At 38.6% G+C, this 22,613-nt stretch overlaps 1 protein-coding gene across 1 annotated transcript in view; it reads left to right on the plus strand.

Annotated features, from left to right (window-relative positions):
• prom1a (prominin 1a) overlaps positions 1–22,613 on the plus strand; it is a gene marked incomplete at its 5' end in the record, with an annotated part of 74,548 nt that overhangs the window by 40,421 nt on the left and 11,514 nt on the right. Inside the window, 14 exons of the mRNA XM_079671341.1 lie at positions 5,267–5,387; positions 5,937–6,000; positions 6,308–6,397; positions 9,525–9,754; positions 10,731–10,805; positions 11,002–11,065; positions 11,840–11,999; positions 12,419–12,571; positions 13,222–13,345; positions 15,422–15,525; positions 16,298–16,382; positions 18,578–18,724; positions 21,287–21,358; positions 21,490–21,582. Coding sequence (XP_079527467.1) covers positions 5,267–5,387; positions 5,937–6,000; positions 6,308–6,397; positions 9,525–9,754; positions 10,731–10,805; positions 11,002–11,065; positions 11,840–11,999; positions 12,419–12,571; positions 13,222–13,345; positions 15,422–15,525; positions 16,298–16,382; positions 18,578–18,724; positions 21,287–21,358; positions 21,490–21,582 — 1,582 coding nt within the window. The remainder of the gene's footprint in view (positions 1–5,266; positions 5,388–5,936; positions 6,001–6,307; positions 6,398–9,524; positions 9,755–10,730; positions 10,806–11,001; positions 11,066–11,839; positions 12,000–12,418; positions 12,572–13,221; positions 13,346–15,421; positions 15,526–16,297; positions 16,383–18,577; positions 18,725–21,286; positions 21,359–21,489; positions 21,583–22,613) is intronic.

The following is a 22,613-nucleotide window of genomic DNA, read 5'->3' on the forward strand; positions in this document are numbered from 1 at the left end:
GGACTGTAGGGCAACTGTCCAAGCCGAGCAACTACATTCAGGCTGAATGCAGGGCATTGTTGGAGTTTGTAAAAGCTATGGAGCCACCAGACCATGTAACACTCACTGCCCAGCCCCCAGTAGTGGCCTACATACTGGGGCAGTGCACTAGTTTGACTGCTCTTCTTCTTCTTCATCTGTTGTTGTGGGGCTTACACCCTAAGGCACAGTTTCATGTGTCATTTGACTTTCGCTCAACCAGGAATTACAGCCTTTTTACTGAGTAGCTAGAGGTAAATCTTCGTCCCGCTGCGTTTTGAATTGTCCCCTGTGGTCAATAAGAGGCACATTATCAACAGGCAGCCACACGGCGGTGCACTCAGTGCCCACAGTTTGAGCTGGAGGGTCAGTTTACGAGTTGCTGTCGACAAAGACATGTGGTGAAGCGGCAGGACAAAACTCAGTTTCACAAAGTGAGGAGCTGTGCTGCTATGTGGGTTTTTAAAAAGGCCACCGTCCACCTGAACATTACTATTCAACATGTTGGAAACAAGCATGGTTAAATACATCAAAAGTACACTAACGTTTTAGTATTCTGACAGTCACACAGCTCAAGTTTAGTTCAGGAAAAGACGTTTTGTAATGCATTGTAATCCTTTCACTTCAAGTTAGATTTATAGAATTGCTTAATAATAAAAGCTATTTAACTGAATGGACATTTCTCTTTAATATTAGGGCTGCTCAATTAATCGTATTTGAAACACAATTACGATTTTGGCTTGCAACGATTATGAAAACAACATAATCGAAATAAAACGATTAGTTATTTTATTTTTTATTTTTTTAATGATTTTTCAGTTGAATTATACTTAAAGTTCAGGCTAATCACAGGGGTGTAAACTCAGGTATGGTGAAAAAAGAGAGAACTATTCGAAGCAGAAAAAAAACAGCGTAATACCATCGGACAAAGGCCTGTGCTATAATGCTTCAATTAACTGGCTGTTCTTTGTACTCCGATCAATAGGAGACAGAGATGTTCAGTTATAAATCAAGGGTTTTTATTATTATTTACAGCAGGGGTGGGAAACCTTTTTCCTTTACATTTTTACAACATCCTCCGAGGGCCGTACAAATGATTGAACTCAACCTCTGCTTAAAAAAACTAAAATCACAGCCCATTCATTTCGCCTTTCTTTCATGCTTAAGCAACCTCTTAATCCAGATATCTCACCATGACTCGCGTATGCATTCACGTGCACGGTGTGGCATGACCACCAAAACAGAAAGATATGGACACAAGATGTGTGCAAATGTATTTACCGGTACATGATTTAAGTGGGGGGGGGGAAAACCTAACTTCCTCTAGGGAGGTCCGGGGGCATGTTCCCCCGGGAAGATTTTTTACTCTTCGGTTCTTCACGAATTACATAAGTCATTATGTAACGCTTTAATCAGCGTTAAAAAAGCGGGAGGCGCCGAAAAGTGACTAATTTGCATCACTGTAATCAACTGTTGAATTGATGTTTTCAAAGTAAATGGATAATCGTTTTTAATAATCGAGATTATGATTTTTGCCATAACCGAGCAGCCCTATTTAATATGTGATATAAAAGACATCATTAAAGGTGAAATGAAGGTGAGAACAGCTGTAATCAAACAGTCGGACATGTTTCCTGTATCCTTTACACATCCGTTGTAGGAATCAGTGAGAAATGGGTTTTCTAACATAAATTCACTCAAAAGTGGCGCTCGAATATTTTCTATCACTCCGGCGTTCCCTGCCTGTCGTCCCGAGTTTGTTTGATCAATTTGTGATGAGACACAAATGTGTTTCATTCTGTCTTAACTCCCGATTTCATTTCACCATTTCTCAAACTCTTCTGCCACACTCGGACAAATCCAAACTCAATTTTGCTGAAGTGAGGCGGACAGCCGTGTACTACACAGCTCATTGGAAAGCGCTTGGCGTCGTTCTCAATGAGTCTTTGTTTGCCTGCGGATTCCAGTGACCTTGCTGGACACAGGCAGGGAGAGGGAGGGAGCGAAAGACAAAGCAAAAGAGAGGGAGGTTGATATAGGAAGAGAGGGAAAAGAGAGCGCAAAAGAGGAGACGGAGGAAGAGAAGAGAGGGTGTGTTAAAGGAAAATAAGAAAGCACGAGAGGTAAAATAATCTGAGAGGGGTACAAAACAAGTCTTGAGCAAGAGAAAATGAGAAAAAGAGGTTTAGTGGAAGAGACGTGGATGAAAACAGACGAGCCGGAGCAGAAAGACAAATGAGAAAGAGCTGGAGAAAGAGAGAGGAAAGTAGAGCATTTAGCGATAAAGATACAGACAGAGACGGACAGTGAGACAGAAGGTGTGTGTGATTTATGAATGAAAGAGAGGGGTTATGAAAGTGTGGACTTGTGTATGAGAGAGAGACAGAAGGAGGGCAGAGAAGTGTCTGACAAAAGGCTTTTGTTTTGAAAGTGGCCATTTTGAATCTTCTCCTGGTTCCGGGTGGCTCCACTTCACTGTGTCCCAGCCTAGTTGTTTGGCCTAGTTTCTCATTTAGTCTCCATTTACACGACGACAGCGTTTACTCTGTGTCGGCCCGCTCACTATTTATGGCAAACATCATTACGGGGTTCCTGGAGACGAGGCGCAGCTTGATGCCACGCTGTTGAAAAGAGTTTCTCTCTCTCGAGGGCAGCCCACGATCCTGTAACATTTGTTCTTTGTGCTAATGCGTGTTTAAGCCTGTTAAATACACTTTAAATACGTGCCAACCATTTTTTAACAAGATAAGACCCTCTGACATTCAGGTTGTGACTCAGCTGCCGAAAGAGCTACCAATTTAATGAAAGAGAAGAAGAAACTAATTCACAATGTCTCATTTGACTGTCAGAGATGTTACGCGACAATGCTCCAATGCAGTGGTTCTCAAACAGAGTAATGACTGCAGTTTGCCTCCCTGTCAGAATGACAAATATCCTCAGTGAAGCACAAGCCCGTGTTTCTCACTAAATTGTAAGTACAACTTATTAAAAAGATCAGTTCAATGCAACTAATGTCGTCTTAGTGTTATTGCATTATGTTGAATTTGGTTTGCCATGAATTTAGTGATGGATTGTAAACATTTGAAATGTAGCATTTAAGTGTTTCTCAGTTAAGGTTGTTTTAATAAATCAGACACCGATGATGCAGCACTTTAATGTACCTCTTTACTGTATATAGGCATTTTTTCCCTAACAAATTGTTTTGCGCTGATCAGGGGGTACTTGGCTGAATTTTTTTTTCAAAGGGGGTACATTATTGAAAAAAAGTTTGAGAACCACTGCAGCCATTTCTCAGATCTAATAAATTGTCAAAAAGGACAAAAGTGTAAGGTTATTTTACAAGGATGGATAAGGAAGTGTCTTCTTTCTTTTCTGTAATAAGTTTACAAAAGAAAAAAAAGTCTGATCTTCAAGAAACTTAGTTAAAAGGGTGTAGCATGAGCCAAGGGAGAACCCATTACAATTTGGAGCAGATAAGAATCTGATTCACAAATTAATTTTCACTTCCATTAACATCGGGAGATAGGATGTAGCCTTGTCTGTTCCCCCTGAGAGCCCTTCTAATTGTTAACTAAGACTAATTAGCGTTGATTGATTAACCAACTCCGGCAAGTGGCTTATTGATTTCTATGCTGTGCGAGTATTAACTGAAAAGTGTTGATTGACATTTCAGTTTAGTGTGCAACAAGATCAGTAATAACTGTTATTTATCAAGCCTACAAGTTATTGTTAGAGCTGTTTTATATAATTGTAAAAATAATTATCTTAACCTGCTTGGATATTAAATTAATTCAAAAGTATTATGATCACCGAACCGGAAAAACATCACTATTTTATTATCGACATTTTGAATAAAAGCAAAAATCTGCAGAACGATTATCAGCCCTATAATCTACTCAAATCTACTGCATGATTGATTACTGCTATGTGATTGGGTATTTAATATCGACTCTGATCTCGTGTTCCATCATCAATATACTCCATTGAAACAAAGGTAATACTTTGCACATGCGGTGTATGGAAACGCATTGTGAAAAAGTGTCTGCAGTATATTGGATTAAAAGGGTTACATCCACAAAGAGAGACTCCCACAGTACACACACACACACACACACACATACAGGCTGTTGCGCATGCTTCCACAGAAGCACAGATAAACAGGCCCACATGCAGAGACCTCGGCCTTCTTATACAGTGAGTCACAACAGCCCGATTCATCTCCATTCATCTAAACCTGTTCAGTATCCTCTGAGTCAGTCCTCTTGTTATTCCTTTCTGCGAGTCATCTCACATCATTCATAAAGCGGCTTATTCCACTGAAGCGTTGCTATAAATGAGATTCACTATGTTATACAACCGCACTGTCAGAGTGTTGCTTCACCATCCATCGTACAGAAGTTTTTTTTGACCATCTGTTCAGAAGTTAATCAACCCGTAGAGCCCATCCATGCTTACATGCAGTAATAAAACAGATATATAGTGCTAGCTGGGATAAGCCGAGGCAAAATAATTCAGCTGGGATGAGCCATAGAAACGGCTTAGTATTATGGGATGCCTTTCTCTTGATGTTGCTCAAGCTAATTAAGCCTTGTACCGAGCTACTCGGGTCTGTTTGAAGTACACAAGACACTCACTTTAATGGTGTGCTTTGTGCAATTCTGTGTACTTACATTACATTTGAATATGTTTACAACCCAGGCTCCTCAGATATATAGATAGGGCTTCAGCGCTTATTGTAGATGTACACACATTTCCATCTATGAGTTAATTTCCTCCAAATATCGTCCTGAAATGTATCGATTATATTGAAAATGCAGAAATTACAACCAACCCATCTCATACTGGAGGTTAATAATAGAAGGCATCATTATCATTGTGTGCTCTTAGGTATTATGCATGATTGCTAAGTATCATTTTGAAAAACACACATTTATGATCTTTTTAAATTGGATTCATTTTGGATTGGACACATTTTATCTATGTGTTGGTAATTGCTTATTACCGTGATTACAAAATCTGGCTGTCAAGGACATTAGGCTCATTCCACAGGTGCATTCAGGTGGAAGTTTTGAAAGAAAATGTAAATGGTAGTGCACACTGACCCCTACTGTTGATCACATGTTATCACCCTGTTCTGTAAAACCCACCCCATGGCTCACTGTGGGGATTCAAGTGGGAGCAGCAGGGTCACTCAGTGGTTAATGGAGACAGGAAAGGTCACTGTGTTTGTGTTTATGGTTTTGTTTAGGATCGGAGTGCTGTGTGCCTACGCTGCCAACCAGAACCTGAGCTCTCAGGTGAAGAACATCCGGAGATTGGTGAACAGCAACATGAGGGACCTGCACACCTTCGTTAATGACACGCCAATGGTGAGACAGTAATGTAAAGTGGTATTCTGGAGAAGATACGGTTGGATTTTCTCTTTGCTTTGTGTCCTGTCGCGCCAACGCACTTTTAAACCATGTTAAATTAAAATGGTTGGTGTGAGAATAAGCCACTAGTAATGGACATTTTAGCGAGTAAAATAACTTGGGATGGTCGAATGAAAGCAAAACATTTAGCAATGCACTGAAATAAGAAAAGGCTGTCAGAGTTGTGTCAGACTACCTTGGCTCTGTGTTATCTTTTCATTACTGCTACAAATTGTCATTTTCAAAACATAATTCTTATTCCATTCAATATCAGGAGCCCATGCTTTGACATTTACTTTACTTTCAGGTGTTACATTGGAACGGTTTGTATTGTTGTGATGGTCCTTTGTATTTTAGGTCATTTTCTCCATTTCATTCTGACTGAAGATGAAACCGTGCCATGCTTCGGAGTGTCTCTTGCCGTCTATGACGAAACTAATAACCTCATTTTCATTTATTTCCATTTGTAACACTCTGCTCTGCTCTCTTGTGTTTTCCTGTTTGCAGCAAATTGATTACCTAATATCCCAATACGCCACAGCCAAGAACAAAGTCATCTATGACCTAGATAGTAAGTAGACCTCCTCTGCGCCTCTGACGGTAAATTAGGAGGACAGAAACGATTCACTGAGTTCTTGCTCTCGGTCATATATCATGCTTATTATCCGAATTCACCGTCCTTGAATTGTTTTCCTAACAGATTTATGACATAACAAGGTGTAGAAACCAAAAGCAGTGCCTGTTATAGAGGATCTCTCGAGTATTCATCTCTACTTTTGTGATAGCACAGCAGCCATTTAAGTTACACATAAACTTAATAAACAAAAGGGACTGTTTGTTTGTCTTCTTCTGCTGATCTGATGCTGCGTTCTCTACAGATATAGGTCCATTATTAGGTGGAAGGATACACGATCAGCTGGATAAGGAGGTCCATCCTGCATTGGACAGAGTTCTCAATATGGCTGGAGGTACGACCGCTTATTTTTCATTTCCTCTTTATTACGATATGATCAGGTTGCAAGACACTGAATCAAAATGTTATCAAGTGACATAAAGAACCTGGCTTTTATATCAAATGTAAGCCATTGATGCACAAAGACTATATTTAGAATGGCAAGGAAATGGCTTTGAATATAGTATGGCAATATTTGGGGCAAATATCTGTTAGATCGCACGAAAAATCATACTTTTCAGGAATTTCATTTAACCCTTACATGTAGATGATTAAGTGGGATTTTGTTGACCCGGTGGTTTTCTTGAAGTATCTTTGTAATTAAAAATGTTTTATCATTTCATATTCCAGCTATTCCTCAAAAAACATGTTTTGGATATCATGCCTTTTATATTTAAAATGTACATTTTAAGAAATTGTAGTTTTTGTATTACTACCCCAAGCTTCCACAAGTGGGTCAAAAATGACCCGCATGCATTTTCTATGGGATCCTCTGGGAACCTTTGATTCTTATCAACTGTTGCTGTCAGGAATACATTCACTGTAGACCACACAGACTACATCACATGGGACACCTCTCAGGAAGATTATTTGACACAGCAAAATCTGATACCTGTCAGTATAATAATAATAATAATAATAATAATAATAATAATAATAATACATTATATTTGTATGGGGCTTTTCAAGGACTCAAAATCGTTTTACAATATAAGGGAAGGTTAGGGTGGGGGGTATAGGACTATTAAACTTGATCAACAGGCATGGATTGATGGGGGGGGGGCTATGAGTAGACAAGAGGAGAAGAGATGAGTTTTGAAAAGGGACTGGGATACTGTGAGGGTCTCAGAATAGCAGAGATCTTTGCATCAATATGTTCCAAACCTATTTTTTCAAAATGTCTAAAATTATAAACAGTGAAAAATTAAATATAAAATATTTCTAGTGTGAACCAAAATATAATACTAAATATTATACAAGTGATTCTTCTTAACAAAAATGGCATAAAAACACATATTATTCTAATAAGGGTCCTTTTAGACCCACTTATGGAAGAGTGCAGAGTCCAGTCACTCGTGCATCTAAGGGTTAAGAAAATTAAGAGAAAGGCTAACATTTCGTTAATTGAATAACTTTGGTACTCATCTTGTTACTGTATGTGTTCATACATAGAAATACTTGATTGTGTTCATAGAAAAAGGCTGTTTCTATTTGAGACGAAATCACCTGTTCAGATTGACATATTCTGCCTTGGAAACAACATACAGTAATGTTTTTTGGAAACACATTTTCATGGAGATCAATGTTAAACATCAGAGTTAATAAAAGCTTTAACTTGTAATTATCTTTTTTACTTGTTCAACATTTATACTTTATGCTTTTTTATAAAGTGAAAATCGAGAGAGTCATCAAAGGTAACAGTAACTAAGTAACTGGACAATTTACCCACAACCATGTGACCCCTGACCTTGTGACACCAGTGTTGCTCCTGTGATTTGTTCCCTTGTGATCCTCCTTGAGCAACTTGGATCTGAGCATCGTCAACAACCAATTAATGTATATTAAAACTGCACTACGCCACAAAAGATATTTGGTTTTGTGAACTCGCAATCCAGAAATGATGTTAAGCAATATCAGTGCCGCTTTGTGACTTTAAAGATATATCTCATACAGACTTGTAAACTTACATTGATTTCTAAAGGTGAAAAGCACCACCTACACAAAGCACAGATGTTTCTTTGAGTACTTTCACCACATCAATTGTTGTAATGAAGATATATGATGTACATACTGTATAAACCAATATGTCTCACAGTGTTGCTTAGTGCGGTTTTAAGTTAATGGCATCACCAGATCTTGCCAAAAACCCAACCCTTTTCTCTCCAATTGTGTTTCCCTGCTGTGAAGTGAGCATACAACGTTGTGTTTGTTTGACAAGTCTTATTGCTTTAACTACATTTAACTAATAAGACAGCACACTCCCTGTACATTCACCAACCAGACTTGTTATATAACAGAAACAAGCATTCAGCGATCATCCAGAAAGTTAAGGTGGTAAAACACTTGATTGCAGATGACTGGAAATTAAGTTTGTGTCCTGTGTTGTGTCAGTCAAAGATTTGAAGTATCCGGTATGAATAGCGGTGTTGTATCAGACGTGCTGCTAGGGCTTTGTAAGATTAATAATTTGATTACACAGTTATAATGCATTAAGCTCATAGCATCCACCTGAGTACACACACTGTTTGCTCTCCAACACTCTTGTATCTCTGTTATGAATGTGCATGCCAGTGTTTTTTGCATTTTTATCCTGTTACATTTTAAAAGTCTGCTGCAGACTTCTCTTTGATTGTTAACTAACACTGGCTGTTGTCTTGTGCTGCATACAAGAATTGCAGGGGAAATATTGCCAAAAGAAATGGCAGCAAATTCACATTAAAGTATTCCTGTTTGGTTATTGTTTGCCGAGAGAAGAGTCCAATTTCAGACGCTGGAGATTCACACAGACACACTCTATATGCCAAACCTAATAACAAACTCCAGGGATTGAATATGAAAGTGTAAGATATTCTCGGCTCAGGCCTAGTCCTAATAATAAGTGTATTTGTCTTTGCTTTTGTGTAACATGAGCCAGTATTACTCAGAGTCCATTTTTTTTTACTGGCCGCTAAATCTGTTTGATTGGAAAAATCTAAAAATGCTCCAGAAACATTGACAAAAAAGTTATTTAACCTCTTTGAAAATAATAGTGAATTAACATACTTCCTAGTATAACATTTACACGTAATTTCCCAGGACAGAACTTAAAGATTTAAATCAAATGTTAATTATGAAGTCATTAAGTAATCATTATTCTCCTTATGAGTCATTTCCCCGCTGAGCTACAGTCTGGATCTCATTAAAAACATTTCTAACAACTGTTTTTAATTAAAATTGTTACCTTGAAAAATAGGTTGGCTAATGAGTAACTGAATAGATCATGCTTAACAATCCAGCTGTATCAACAATGGCTCAACTTATTAAAAAAATGTGAAAGGACAAGTTTCTAAAGCAAACAAGGAAAATGATCTCACCCTCTATTGTTCTATTTTTCACTTTTTTAGTAGGAAAAATGGTGTTAAGAGAGTGTTTTGTTTTATCAGCTATGCGAGAGACGAAGGAGGCTCTGGAGAACGTCAGCGTGGGTCTGGAGGTTCTCCAGGAAGGAACAGGGAAGCTCAACTTCAACCTGAGCCTGGTGCGGACCAGCATCAACCGAACGCTCAGCGACCCGGGCTGCCACGACGAGGACTCGGACGCCACCTCCGCCCAGCTGTGCCGAAACATCCGCCAGTCCCTGTCCCAGCTGCAGATCGGAGCCAACTTCACACGGGTACTAAACTCAGAGCTAATATGACTTTGTATTCTCACTGTACTACAAACAAATGTTTACACACTTGCACTAATGTACCTTCCCAAAGATATTGAAGTGACTGTTGTATATTGATTGTTGTGTTTTTATCTTAATGTATGCATATGTATAAATGTGCATTTTTATATGCTGGATTGTGGGATACAGTATTTTGATCTCTCGGTCTGTACACAAACTGAAATATTGTCAATAAAGTTGACTGACTTTGATTGAATTTTACTAAATGGTTGCTGAACTATTCGGATTTATCTCCTCCACGAAAATGATGCTCTCAGCCATTAGTCTGATAACTTAATTACGACTGAATCTTGAAATACTGTCTACACAAACTCATTTAGCATTAATGTATTTTAGGGATAGGACAGGGAGGCATACTTGTCAACCCTCCCGATTTTCGCGGGAGACTCCCGATTTCATTGCCCTCTCCCGGTTTCCTCCCGTGGTCATATTTCTCCCGCATTTCTCCCGATTTCTGACAAAATTAGATTTACACACGACTGTTTCCACTCGGACTGTAATACAGCTACACCATTGTTTGGTTTCCATGGTAACACGTCTCTTTAGTAGCGCGCTCAACTCAAAGTCTGAGAGGGTGAGGCAGATATTCACAGAAAACAGAACAAGAATCGACAACTTCTCTACTCTCTGCTCACACCTTTCCAGGTCCAGCCCACACATATGCTCCATCAAGGACGGTGCTACAGGCCGCAACGCAGTGCACTTACAACTACAATAAGCATGTTAATGTTAATCTAACAGCTCCGGCGATCCACTAGCAACCCCCTCCACCCCAATTTTGCGTTTTGAAATGCTCCCGATTTCTGAGGTCTAAAGGTTGGCAAGTATGCAGGGAGGACAGAATTGTTGATTGTAATATGTTGATGTATCTCTGTGAATGTGAACTGTATATAATTACTTCTGTCTGTTTATCTTTCAGCTACCTAAAGTGAACGATCAGCTGGAAAAAATGAACGATGTAATGAGAACGGACCTCAGTGCGATCGTCCAGAAGGTGAGCCTAGAACATAAATCTATAGATATTCTTACATTGTCATGTTATTGGCTCGTTGGGATTTATTTAATGTGCTTGTTTCAACACGTTTTTTAAGGTGGTTTGTGTACTTGTGCCTCAGTCAGTGTTTTCCAACATTGGAACAAAATGGACCAAAAATTCCATGTTCAAACACTTTGTCATTTTTCTCTCACAGGGCTACTCCTCTTTGAACGACACACCAAATATGGTGATTGAACAGACCAGAAGCGTTGTTGAGAGTAAGTGTTATTTTACACGACTAAACTGTCTTCTTAAAGCAAAACATTTCAGTTATGACTACACCTAAATAAACCACTGAGATGTTTTACTTCTTCATACATCTCTTGTATTCTCCTACCTTGAGAGTTTTCGCAACATAAGTTATATATTAAAGGGGACCTATCATGCAAAATGCACTTTTGTACGTATTTTCCTCCATACCCAAATCTCTTAATAAGGGGCTGCAACGGATCTGATACAGACTGATCCAGATTTGAACACTTCTGTGACGTCACAGAAGTGGCGCTACGGCTATTGGTCCAACTCCACCAATCAGGAGGAGAGAGCCACGGACATTGCCGTTGGAAAGCGCTGGAGACGCTGTAGTACATATGCCAGGCCTGTAGATGGTGCTGTTCTCTCAGAATCAGCCCATGCAAAGACAGTGTTAAATTGAGCGAAATGAGGAATGGCTAAAATGCATGATCTGTTTGGTATTTTGAAAAATATAAAGTATAAATATGCCTTATAGGTATGATCCTACACTATATTATTCAAATATGGCATGATAGGTCCAATTTAAGTTAGAATTTGCACTTAGCTTTCCAATTAAAATCAAGTCCAATTTAAAATGCACTCCATCTTTCATTCGTGTAACGTTGAATTGTTTAATATGAACCAATCTTTAAGTGTGTTAAATTGGAAGTGTAGCTGGCGCCTTTATTCCTTTATCTATTATCTTAATATATGTTTTTTATTGAAACTGATGGATTATGGATGGCTGTGTCTCTCAGGTGTGCAAGGTTTGATGGACGGCATTGGAAATAACATCAGCAGCTTCTCCAAAGTGTTCCCTGTGCAGAGTTGCCTTTCCAACTTCACTATCGCTATCAGCCATGCCCATGCCAAGATTGAGGAGTACTACCCTGAAATCGACAAACTGGATTTCTACAGGTGAACTCATCTCCTATTCTTAAAACTGTAAAAGGTAGAGAGACAGAAAAACATACTGTAGAAAGTGTAAATACAGAAATGTGGGCTCTGTGTCGATGCTTGTGTTTTAGGTTCCTGCTCTCTAGCGGACTCCTTTTAGGAACTACAGTACAAGTAATGTGTGCTATAAAAGCTTGCCCTAATATTTTGCATTAATAAAATATTCATATGCGTTCAACATTAATTCAGTTCAAAATAGTGCACTCGAGGGAAATCTAAGATGATTTAGGAGTCATTTTATTTTCCCGCATCAAGCTTATGTGCCGTTTTATAATAATTAGTTTTTAGCTTTGGCTTCCTTGTCTTACTCAAACACATTTTTCATCCTAAGTTTGTCATCTTAAGAGTGAAATATCTAACTGTGTGTCTGCTGCTTGCAGGTGGATTGGCTGTATTGCTCTGTGCTGTATGGTGGTCCTGGTCCTGGCCTTCAACTACCTGGGCCTGCTGTGCGGCACTCTGGGATACGACAAACACGCCTCACCTACGACACGAGGCTGCATCTCCAACACGGGAGGAACCATGCTCGTGGCGTGAGTCAACTTTACAACTGAAGGAGGAGGTTTTTGTCGAAAAATAAATCTTTGATGATGCCAGGGTTCAGGTCACTGCTAGAAATGTCTTACAATTTATTGCTAGTTAGTGCTAGTGCTAGTTACTCTCAACAACAACTTATATTTCTGCCACAACTACTGCTACGATTTATCGTACATATAAGCTACAGTACTTCAGAAAGGTGTAAGACCAGAGGATTTATTCAGAATCAAGGGAAAGAACCAAAGTGCATTTAGGAACAAAGTTGACCCAGATATTTTATTGAATGCAGAAACAGAAAAGAATAACTTTAGTGCATAACATAACATTGTTTAAGGCAAAATAAAGTTATTTACTCGAACAGTATTTGTTTCCTACATGATCAGGAAATCCCGTATTTAGGATTTAAAGGGCTCTCATACAAAGTGGAACAAATGTTTTTGAATTTCGAAGCATAAACCTTTGACAAAGTATTCTACATGTCATGATTTTTGTCTTATTTTATATCTAGTTTGAGATACTTATTCACATCAAAATGAAACCTCTGCTGATCCTTTTAATTCCCCTCTTTCCACCCATTCCAGTTCTGCTACACCTCCATCTCTGTTTGTTCAATACTGTTTCTGTACCTGTGTGTCCTCCTCCACAGCGGCGTTGGATTCAGCATCATCTTCTCCTTGGTGCTGATGGGAGTGGTGACGGTCATGTTCCTGCTTGGAGGAAACATGGAGAAACTTTTCTGTGAGCCTTTCCACACCAAAGAAGTTTTCAAGGCAAGTCAGGAGTCTCCGGAAAAAATAAGCACATTCAGAACTCTCCATTAGGGATTCGACCTAAAAACTATAAAAATGATACGTCTGATCGTAGCCTTGAAATAAATGTATGGGTTATTAGTGCCCTAAACTTGTTGACATTTTTTTTTACAGAAAAGAAAAATTGTTTAAATATTATTTTGGTATAATTTCCTTCTGTGCCTCTCTCAGCTTTCTTGCTGTTTCAGTTCAAAAAGGTGTAATAAAGGGATCAAGGGATGTGTATCGTTTTTTAAAAATTATATTATTATTATGAGTAATAATATTTATTATTATTATTATTTATACAAATATAACCTATCGTTTTTTTAAGGTTTTAACGGTACTTTTATCGATACCGCTTATCGGTCCGGTCTTTTAACGGTACTCTTATCGGTTCTTTTAGAGAAAAAAACAAGGTAAACTAACTAACTAAACAAATTGTGAACAAAACTAACATTGCTTTTTATTTAAATTAAATTAATAATATTTCACACCAAAAGAAACAACAATGCTTTAACAAATCGTATTAAATAATGTGATGACAGAACTGTAAACAGAATAGCTGAAACTTTAACAAAATAAATAACTCAGTTACCTCTAATCATTAGCCCATGTTTGTATAATTGAGTTAACTCCGTGTGTTGCTGCTAGCATACATAACACCTGACGTGGAAACGTTACTCGTGGACGGGGCTACAGAGCTACTAGAAAGACAGTCCAACCCGGTGCATTCCTCCGTCTGGATGATGTGCACTTTTGCTAAATGTTTAGACAAATTGCTCGTGTTACCGCGCTTACATGCTAAACTCTTATTGCACATTTGGTAAAGAGCATTGTCCACATCGAGACGGGTAAAGTTTAACCACACCTCGTGCGCGTTCTCTCCGCCATCCCCTCCGTGTGTGTGTGTTGCTGCATGTAGCAGCTGAGCAGCTGCATGTGTGTAAACTGTCCCGCCCCCTCCCAAGCAGGCGGGGGAGAGAGATATCTCTCGACTGGATTGGAAAGATCGAAAATAATTTTAAAAAACATAGATGCATTTTGCAGTCTTATTGCATATTAGAAACGGATTTGGCGACAGTAAAACTGCAATATAATGTTTGTGTAGCAATAATACATAGGGCATACATTTTTTAGATGTCTCCAGTGCCGATAAAAAGACCGATAACGTCAGAGCTTAACGGTACCGGTCTTTAATAATTCAGCCCCGCCCGTTTAATACCGGGGCTCGGTACCCATCCCTAATCAACATAAAGCCTTTCTTAATCAAACTGGACACTAAAATATTAGTTCGGACTAGTTCAACCATTATGACCGTATTTAATGATTTAATTTAGTTTTACCACAGCTATACTGCCAGGAAATAAATGGATTGTAACAAGAGAATTTCCATTTCAGTTACAAAACTAAATACAGGAATTGTGAAGCAAGAATGCCGCTTTGTTTGGGTTTGAGTGTTTGTCTTGAAGTATCCTAGCCTTTACTTAAAGTGGACCTATCATGCTATATTTGAATAATATAATGTAGGATCATATCTATATAAGGCATATTTATACTTTTTATTTTTCAAAATACCAAACAGATCATGCATTTTAGCCATTCCTCATTTCGCTCAATTTAACACTGTCTTTGCATGAGCTGATTCTGTGAGAACAGCACCATCTACAGGCCTGGCATATGTACTACAGCGTCTCCAGCGCTTTCCAACGGCAATGTCCGTGGCTGTCTCCTCCTGATTGGTGGAGTTGGCCCAATAGCCGTAGCGCCACTTCTGTGACGTCATAGAAGTGTTCAAATCTGGATCAGTCTGTATCAGATCCGTTGGAGCCCCTTTTTAAGAGATTTGGGTATGGAGGAAAATAGAGAGGGTTGTGTTTTCTGGCACTTGGTGAGTTCCCTGGAACACCGGGGACACATATTCATGTAGAAAAGACGTACAAAAGTGCATTTTGCATGATAGGTCCCCTTTAATCAGGGCACACTAATGATTGTTTTATTTCCTTGCCATGATAATGATTGATCACTCTTCCTCTTCCTGGCTTTCTCATCCACCAGGTTGTGGACACGCCATACCTGGTCAACCCAGAGTGGAAGAACTTCATCCCGGGCTACATGTACAACGACTCGGACCTGGAGCTGACAGCAGAGAGCTTGTACAGGCAAGGAACAACTTTTATGTATTTAGATGACCGTTTAATGTTTCAGAAGCAATCCTTAGGAGATCATTATCTTCCTCACAACCTACTCCACATCTGTCTTCTCTGCATTTCCTATTTAGATCTGACTAAACAGCTAAATTAATGAAAAAACAAACAATGTATTCAATAATAAGCTGTGGAATTACTGGATGAACAACATGCTGCTTATAATTTAGTTTTGGCGCAGGCGTTGGGTCAGACATCAAGCATGCAACTGAATGTTATATCCATTGATGGGGATGCAAATGAGAAGGAGAGAATGTATTAACCTTGAGAAGTTAATTAGCATCATTTTTCTACAATATCTGTGCTGCTTTTCTTTAGCCTCTTTCTCAGTGGTTACATCAGCTTTCATCATCTCCTTTCAGTGAGAAGCTGCATATACTCAGTAAAGGGGATGGCAGTCTTTATATACTTCCAAATAGAGCAGTGTTTCTTTGACCTGTCTTTTCTTTGCCAGTATTACTACTATACTAATACTGTGTACATGATGTGAGTCTACATGGTATGCAGCTGCCTAATGTTATCGTGGGACATTTATCTTTGTTATTTTGGCAAATATTCCAGGCTTTTTGTGTAACGGTACAATGTTTTCTGTCAGGGAACATGCCAATGTCATGTACTTCCAGTCAGTTTCACTTGGTGGCAGCAAATGTTTTCAATCAAAAACGATTAAGTTGACATTTCCTCTCTCTTTTCTTCTCTTTCTCCATTATGTCTGTGTCTTTCTTAGTACTTGCAAAGAGAACAAAGGCATCTACTCAGCCATGCGTCTGGACAAACTCTTCAACATCTCCTCCTTCCTGAACTCTACAGTGGTCAGTAAACTCAAGACACAACATTAAAACATTCCTTCATATGCAGTGACTAACCAAGTATCTTTCTATTACAAGTATAAGATTATGGATGTATTTGCAAGTTACAAACGGTTCAACAAGTTATGGTGTCACTTATTTGGCTCAATACATGTATGTTTTAAATAAGCACTCGGTAAGGGAGTTCTATATTGTACTGTAGTTCTGATTTATCTGAATCTATGTTGATGTTGTAAGGTATACTATACTCTGCAACTTCATGTAACAGAAGTATTGGCAGAATATACAATAAAGAAGGCATTGTACTACATTCTCAAACCAAAGGTAGAATTAAGCAATTTGAACATGTAGCTAACAGCTGATGTAGTGTCCAGACATCTTCATCCTTGGCTGCAGGATCTAATTAGCATTACCTAATGTCTGTGCTGAGGGCCGATAGCTTTGACATGCCTCAGCCCTTACCTCAGTGTACGCCTGAGACATTACACTGATGTATGTTTCTATTTCTTGTTGGCTGCGAGCCAGCAACTCCTGCCTGCCTGAGACATTCAGTACTTTCCTGTCAGTTGGCAAAACTGTCTTGGCTTGTCCAAAACAACGCTGGCATTTCCAATGCTGCTTGTCTTTCTGCATATTGGTCATTTATCAAAGTGTGTCATCCTACATGATAGGATTTGAAAAACAAAAAAAGACTATACAGTAGGTCAGTTATTTAATTGTTTGTGCAAAAGCTATATTGAAAAATGAGTTTACCCATAACGAATAGTCGCAACATGCTTAAAACATTATTGGATCTTTAAAATTATTTAATCTTTTCAGATATTGAATAGCTGTCTATTCCACATTAAAATATCCCCTTCTTTTCAATATGAGCAACAACATACATTACATTCCCATGGTGAAACATGGTTCTCAATCAAGTCACTGTGATTATAGAGATATTGGTCTAATTCTTTAATGGGGGTTGAGATGTGAATAAAGTTGTTCTTCAGCTTGATGGTACTGTAGTGTCATTATCATAACATGTTAATCAGACCTTTTTAGTATCATATCCTCTTGGTCTTTGAGAGAGACCATTTGACTTCACCATAATGCATACCAGATGATATGCTCACCTGTTGTCAATACATGTTGTCCCATAATAACTAAACATACCGTATTTACAGGGCTACATTTACATACAGTACCTAGAGACATTGACAAGTACCAACAGTATCAAGTATCATTGCACCTATCCAAGCTTTAAAAACAGGCAGTGGCTCTGTGTCGGCCTCGTGTGGACGAACCGTCTACGATAAAGAACCCGTTTCGTCTCCGTGTGGACGGGGCCTAAGGTTGTTCTGACTTTAGTTCCCTTCGTGTAGCTTAATCTGCCAATTAAATGAATTAACTGATAAAACATTTAAATGAATTCCATCTTTTAAAGAAAAACATAACTCTACTGTATACTCAGTACAATGACTATTCTGAGAAATCCAAACCATTGTCAGCCCTGGGGTAAACTCCTGTTTCGGCATTTAAGGGCAAAGTGAAGAGAAACATTTTAGGAAACAAACATCTCCATTGCCAACATTTTTGTTGTGTTCTCTTCAAAGTGCCATAAAAAAGCTTGAAATTACATATTACTTTTCAAGCCTTTTGGAAAATTTGAATTTTTGATTATGGCTTTCATAAACGACGTTACAATAAACCCTTATTGACACATAAAGTCATTGTAGAAATGTTCTTTCATGTCTGCCCAGGAATAGATGTCGTCTCTTGGTTTAATAACTTGGTTGGATAAGAAATGCATTCCAATTTGTTCATTCATGTAGCAACTTTCAACAAGTCAACAAAAGTGCTTTATGCATTAATAAGGACAGCAATTAAGAGTTACAAGAATGATTTGTCCACACAAACAACCTCAAGAAACGTAATTCTGGTATGCTATGTGAATTACTATCCAAACCACATCTTTAAAATCGTTTTTCACCCTAGTACTAACGTTTACTTAGCATTTTTGTAGGCCTATCATTATGTTAACAATTTGTATGTATTCACTCTGTTCAAAGACTAAAACTGTGACGTACATAGAAACCTTGGTGAGAGATGTGAGATGTTAGGTTGACTATTTGAGAATCCAAAATGTAAAATAACATAATTAAGCCGTAGTGTTTTACATGCAGTCCTTGTTAAAAACGGTTCCTTTTTGTTCGCAGTTCACTAAGGATGTGGTGAGTCAGCTGGACAGCGTTAAGATCGACCTGAGGGGAATAATCCTGTTGGAGCCAGAGGGGAAGCAGAACCTCATGGATTTCTCTGACGCAGGGCTGTCAGAAATCAACTATGCAGACTACCTGGAAGAGGTGACACATAATACATAACATAACCATTAGGGGTGCACGATTCGATTCGATTTCTTGGGGTCATGATTCGCTTCACAATCGATTCGCGATTCAAAACGATTCGCGATTCAAAATAGCTCAGGAGTCCAGTGAGTCATGAAGAGTGATTTCCTGGTGTGTTTCCCTGGATGCTGCATAAAGTCTAAGTGCCATGTTAGCGGGACATTACGGAGCTCACGCCGTAGAAAAAATGGAAAACAGCGTTGCGGCAAGACTGAAAAATGTGAATCGATTCTCGGAATTTCTGAATCGATTCTGAATCGGCAGAGATAGAATTTTTTTGCGCACCCCTAATAACCATTAACTGCTTACTGTAAGGGAAACCTCTGTGTAGCAATGCAGTGGGAGTCACCGACTCATGAAGGAGACACGGGAAGAGCAGGAGCTTTGATGTCAAACACTGATGGTTTATTTAGGAGCTTCGGCCGGAAAATTCCCACCACAAGTCCAAGAGCCAGAGGTTCTGACTTCACGGTAGAGATACCACGTCAAATCTGAAGAACTCTAACCCAGACCCATGCATTCAGCTAGTTCAGAGAGAATAATCAACATGCTGCAAAACAAGATAGAATCATAACACCTCTACCAGCTGACACCAACAGGCAGGAACAGGGAGACAAAGCACTGAGAGGTTACAGGTGCGTGTGCCCAGTCAGGACAGTTTGAACTGATAAACTGGGTCAAAGTTATGGGCCTTAGAAAATATTTCCCCAACACTGACAATTGCCATGCTTACATTTTGGATTCTTTATTATGAACTTTTTGCTACTTTGTAATCAAACTGCTGCACCACAATTTCTCTTAGGAGAAATAAAGATTTATCTAATTCAAAAACGTAATAAGTATAAGCCCAGACAGATCACACTTAAACTGTGCATGATTCAAAATCAAATACAGAACAAATGAACTGAAAACAGAAAAATACATTCACATAATAACTATATATGATCTGTATGGAAATTACAAAGTCAAAGTCAAATATAAAATGTAAGACATATTCTGAAACGTTACTTTAGTAAAAGAAGCAATACCACATTGTGAAAAGTAGTAGAATATGTTTTCAGTGATGCCTTTAGGTGTAATCACCAAGTTTAAGTGAAATATAAAACGAACATTGTCCCTAAGATATGCAGTTGAGTAAAAGTATAAAAAAGCATTACATGGAAATATTCAAGTAAAGTCAAAGTACCTCAAATTGTAAATACTAAGTAAATCTACTTCCATTCTACCACTATAGGCTCTGACGTCAATTCATTAGTGATATCTCTTTATACAGTACATACCACTTCAATGAAAGACCAGGGTAAATATTGATAACAGATTGTTCTATACATATACTATAATGTATGTACTTTAAAGGACTGTTACCAGAAATAGCATGGTTCCTAAGGGTCTGTTAAACCTCCCCCTCCCTGGCTGTCAGTTAACATACAGCAGGCAGCCATGCTTTACCCAATAGGAGCTGCGACCTGACACAGTACACTGGGTTCTGTTGAGCATCACTGAAGCCTGATTATCCAAAAGTATTTGTGCCAAGGCAAAGAGAGCGTAGGAACAAGCCGGGACTCGGTACTCCCGCCTTCTTCGACACCACCTGTCAGGTTCACTCAGATGTATTTCTTCTGAGAGCAAAGAAGAGGTTGAAGGACTCCATTCAAGTGCAACACCTGTCCTGATTCACAACCCACTCTCAACAGTCAGGAGGAGAGGTTTGAGGTTCTTAAACTTAGATAATAATAGTGTATTATGAGAGCAACTCTAGTCGAAATATATTACAGAGAGGACCCTTACAATTATGCAAGTTTCCAAACCCCTTGTCTTGGCCATTTCCTGCAATATCTATAGAACATTTAATCTAAATAATCTTTGACTTTTTGGAAAATTAATTACAATTGAGTGTAGGGAGGTTAAAAAAAAGAGATTGTGTATTATTCAGATGATCAATAGTTCCTTTCTTTTTTTAAATATTATGGTTTTAATCAAAAACTGCTACATAGAGACAACATTTCTCTGCTGCCAAACACACTGATTTGATCTTGTGCATAATGTAAGTGGCTTTTTTGTTAAAGCAGCTTTACAGGAGGTTTGAAGAGGTTACCTAAAGTGATAGCACCATGTTGGCTTTTTATTTATTATTTAGCCACTACTATGTCTTCATTCCTTTTGTTATGTGTACCTCCTGAGTACATGGATTGCCTCTGAGTTTAATAAGTATTTACTGCTTGAGCATGTGCTTCCAAAGGAAATACTGGAGCAGTGAAGTGGTTTTAAAATTCAACGTTGCCCTATTGATGTGTGTTTTTACTACAGCAGCTCCGGCTAATTATGTCTCAAGTTAACAGTCATTCCAAGGAGCAGTGGGATTTTTGAAATGTAAAAGCAACAAAATGAAGTCATTTTTTAAACCTGTTTTATTACAGTATGCAGTTAATAATGGATGATAGCCTCTTAAGTGTTTTAACCTCCAAAATGACCACTGAAAGAAGATTATTTATTCCTCTCTTTATACCCGCGTACCTTCAGGTCAACAAAGGAGTTACAGCGATGGACCTGCTCACATATGCCAGAGAGCTGGAGGCGCAGACAGACCTCATGGTAAGAACACCTTGATGCTTATTTACGTTACGTTACATTTAGCTGACACGTTTAAGGCTAACATACACACATGTTTCTTTAGAGGTACATCATTAGATTAACTTGTTTCTCCGCCCGTGTGTGTGTTTCAGCCCAGAGGCGGTCTGCAGAGCTCTCTGAAAGGTCACATCGGCACTCTGCGGCAGATCCACGCTCAACAGGTCATCCCCATGGAGCAGGCCATGGTAATGCCTCATTATTATTTTTCAAGCTACTGAAATCGCTTAAAAACGTTGCAATAACAGCAGCTTTTATTGTATTTTCCATCTAAATATGTGGCTTAAATCTGTTGTTTTACGACGGGGAAACAATGAACTGGCACGATATCAGGGTAGAAAATATTTGCAGCTGAACCTAGAAGTTCTCTCGTTAGAATTTTGTCGAGTTTGGCAGTCAGTGTTGAAGAGGAATGGACCACTTTTCTTAACCACACTGGCCTTAAAAGACCAGAGAGCAATGCAATGAGCGGGGCACGTTGTGTGCGACTGAGGGATGCTTTTTCTTGTAAAAAATGTACAGCTCTTGTTCTACTATTGCTGTAAGGGCAAGTAAATGCTGTACGTTCTTAACAACTCTTAGCTTGGAGGGTTGCTCGGGGACACACTGGGAAAAGAAGGAAAAAGATGAAGCAGGTTGAACTAGAGAATGCAAAACTGGATTTGACCTTTTAGGGTATCCAGTCACTGAAATGTACTGTATGACACAGGATTTGATATATAGGACAGTAAAGTGGAATACTTTTTATTAATTGCCAACTCCTGCCAATTCCTGCCCAACAGACTTTAAATCAAAAATATAATTTAAATAATATTGATAATAATATAAATATATCTATATAAAAACTAGATCCAATGACTATTGTTTATATGAAAATGGCAATCATAGCAACAAAGTCAGAGAATTGCCCTCAGCTTGGAGAGGAATTTAGCATCTTTGAGCTCATTGTTTTGGTCTTAGGGCCCGTAACGTTACAATACAGCAAACCCTTTTATAATTGTAATTATAGCTCTGTATACATATATAAAATAAAGATGTGCGTGTGTAGGACAAAGTTCATAGAATAAAAAGGTAGACAAACAGTATTGCATGTACGTAATGTAACAGTCCAGGCTTGATAGCAACAGTATTATGATATTACGGCGAGATGGTGGGGACCAAAAACAGCAACAAGAGAGAACATTTTGACTTGTATACATGCATCAGGTGGCTAGAAACG

This window comes from Notothenia rossii, assembly GCF_949606895.1.
Source record: "Notothenia rossii genome assembly, chromosome: 3".
In the NCBI taxonomy this organism is placed as follows: Eukaryota; Metazoa; Chordata; class Actinopteri; order Perciformes; family Nototheniidae; genus Notothenia; species Notothenia rossii.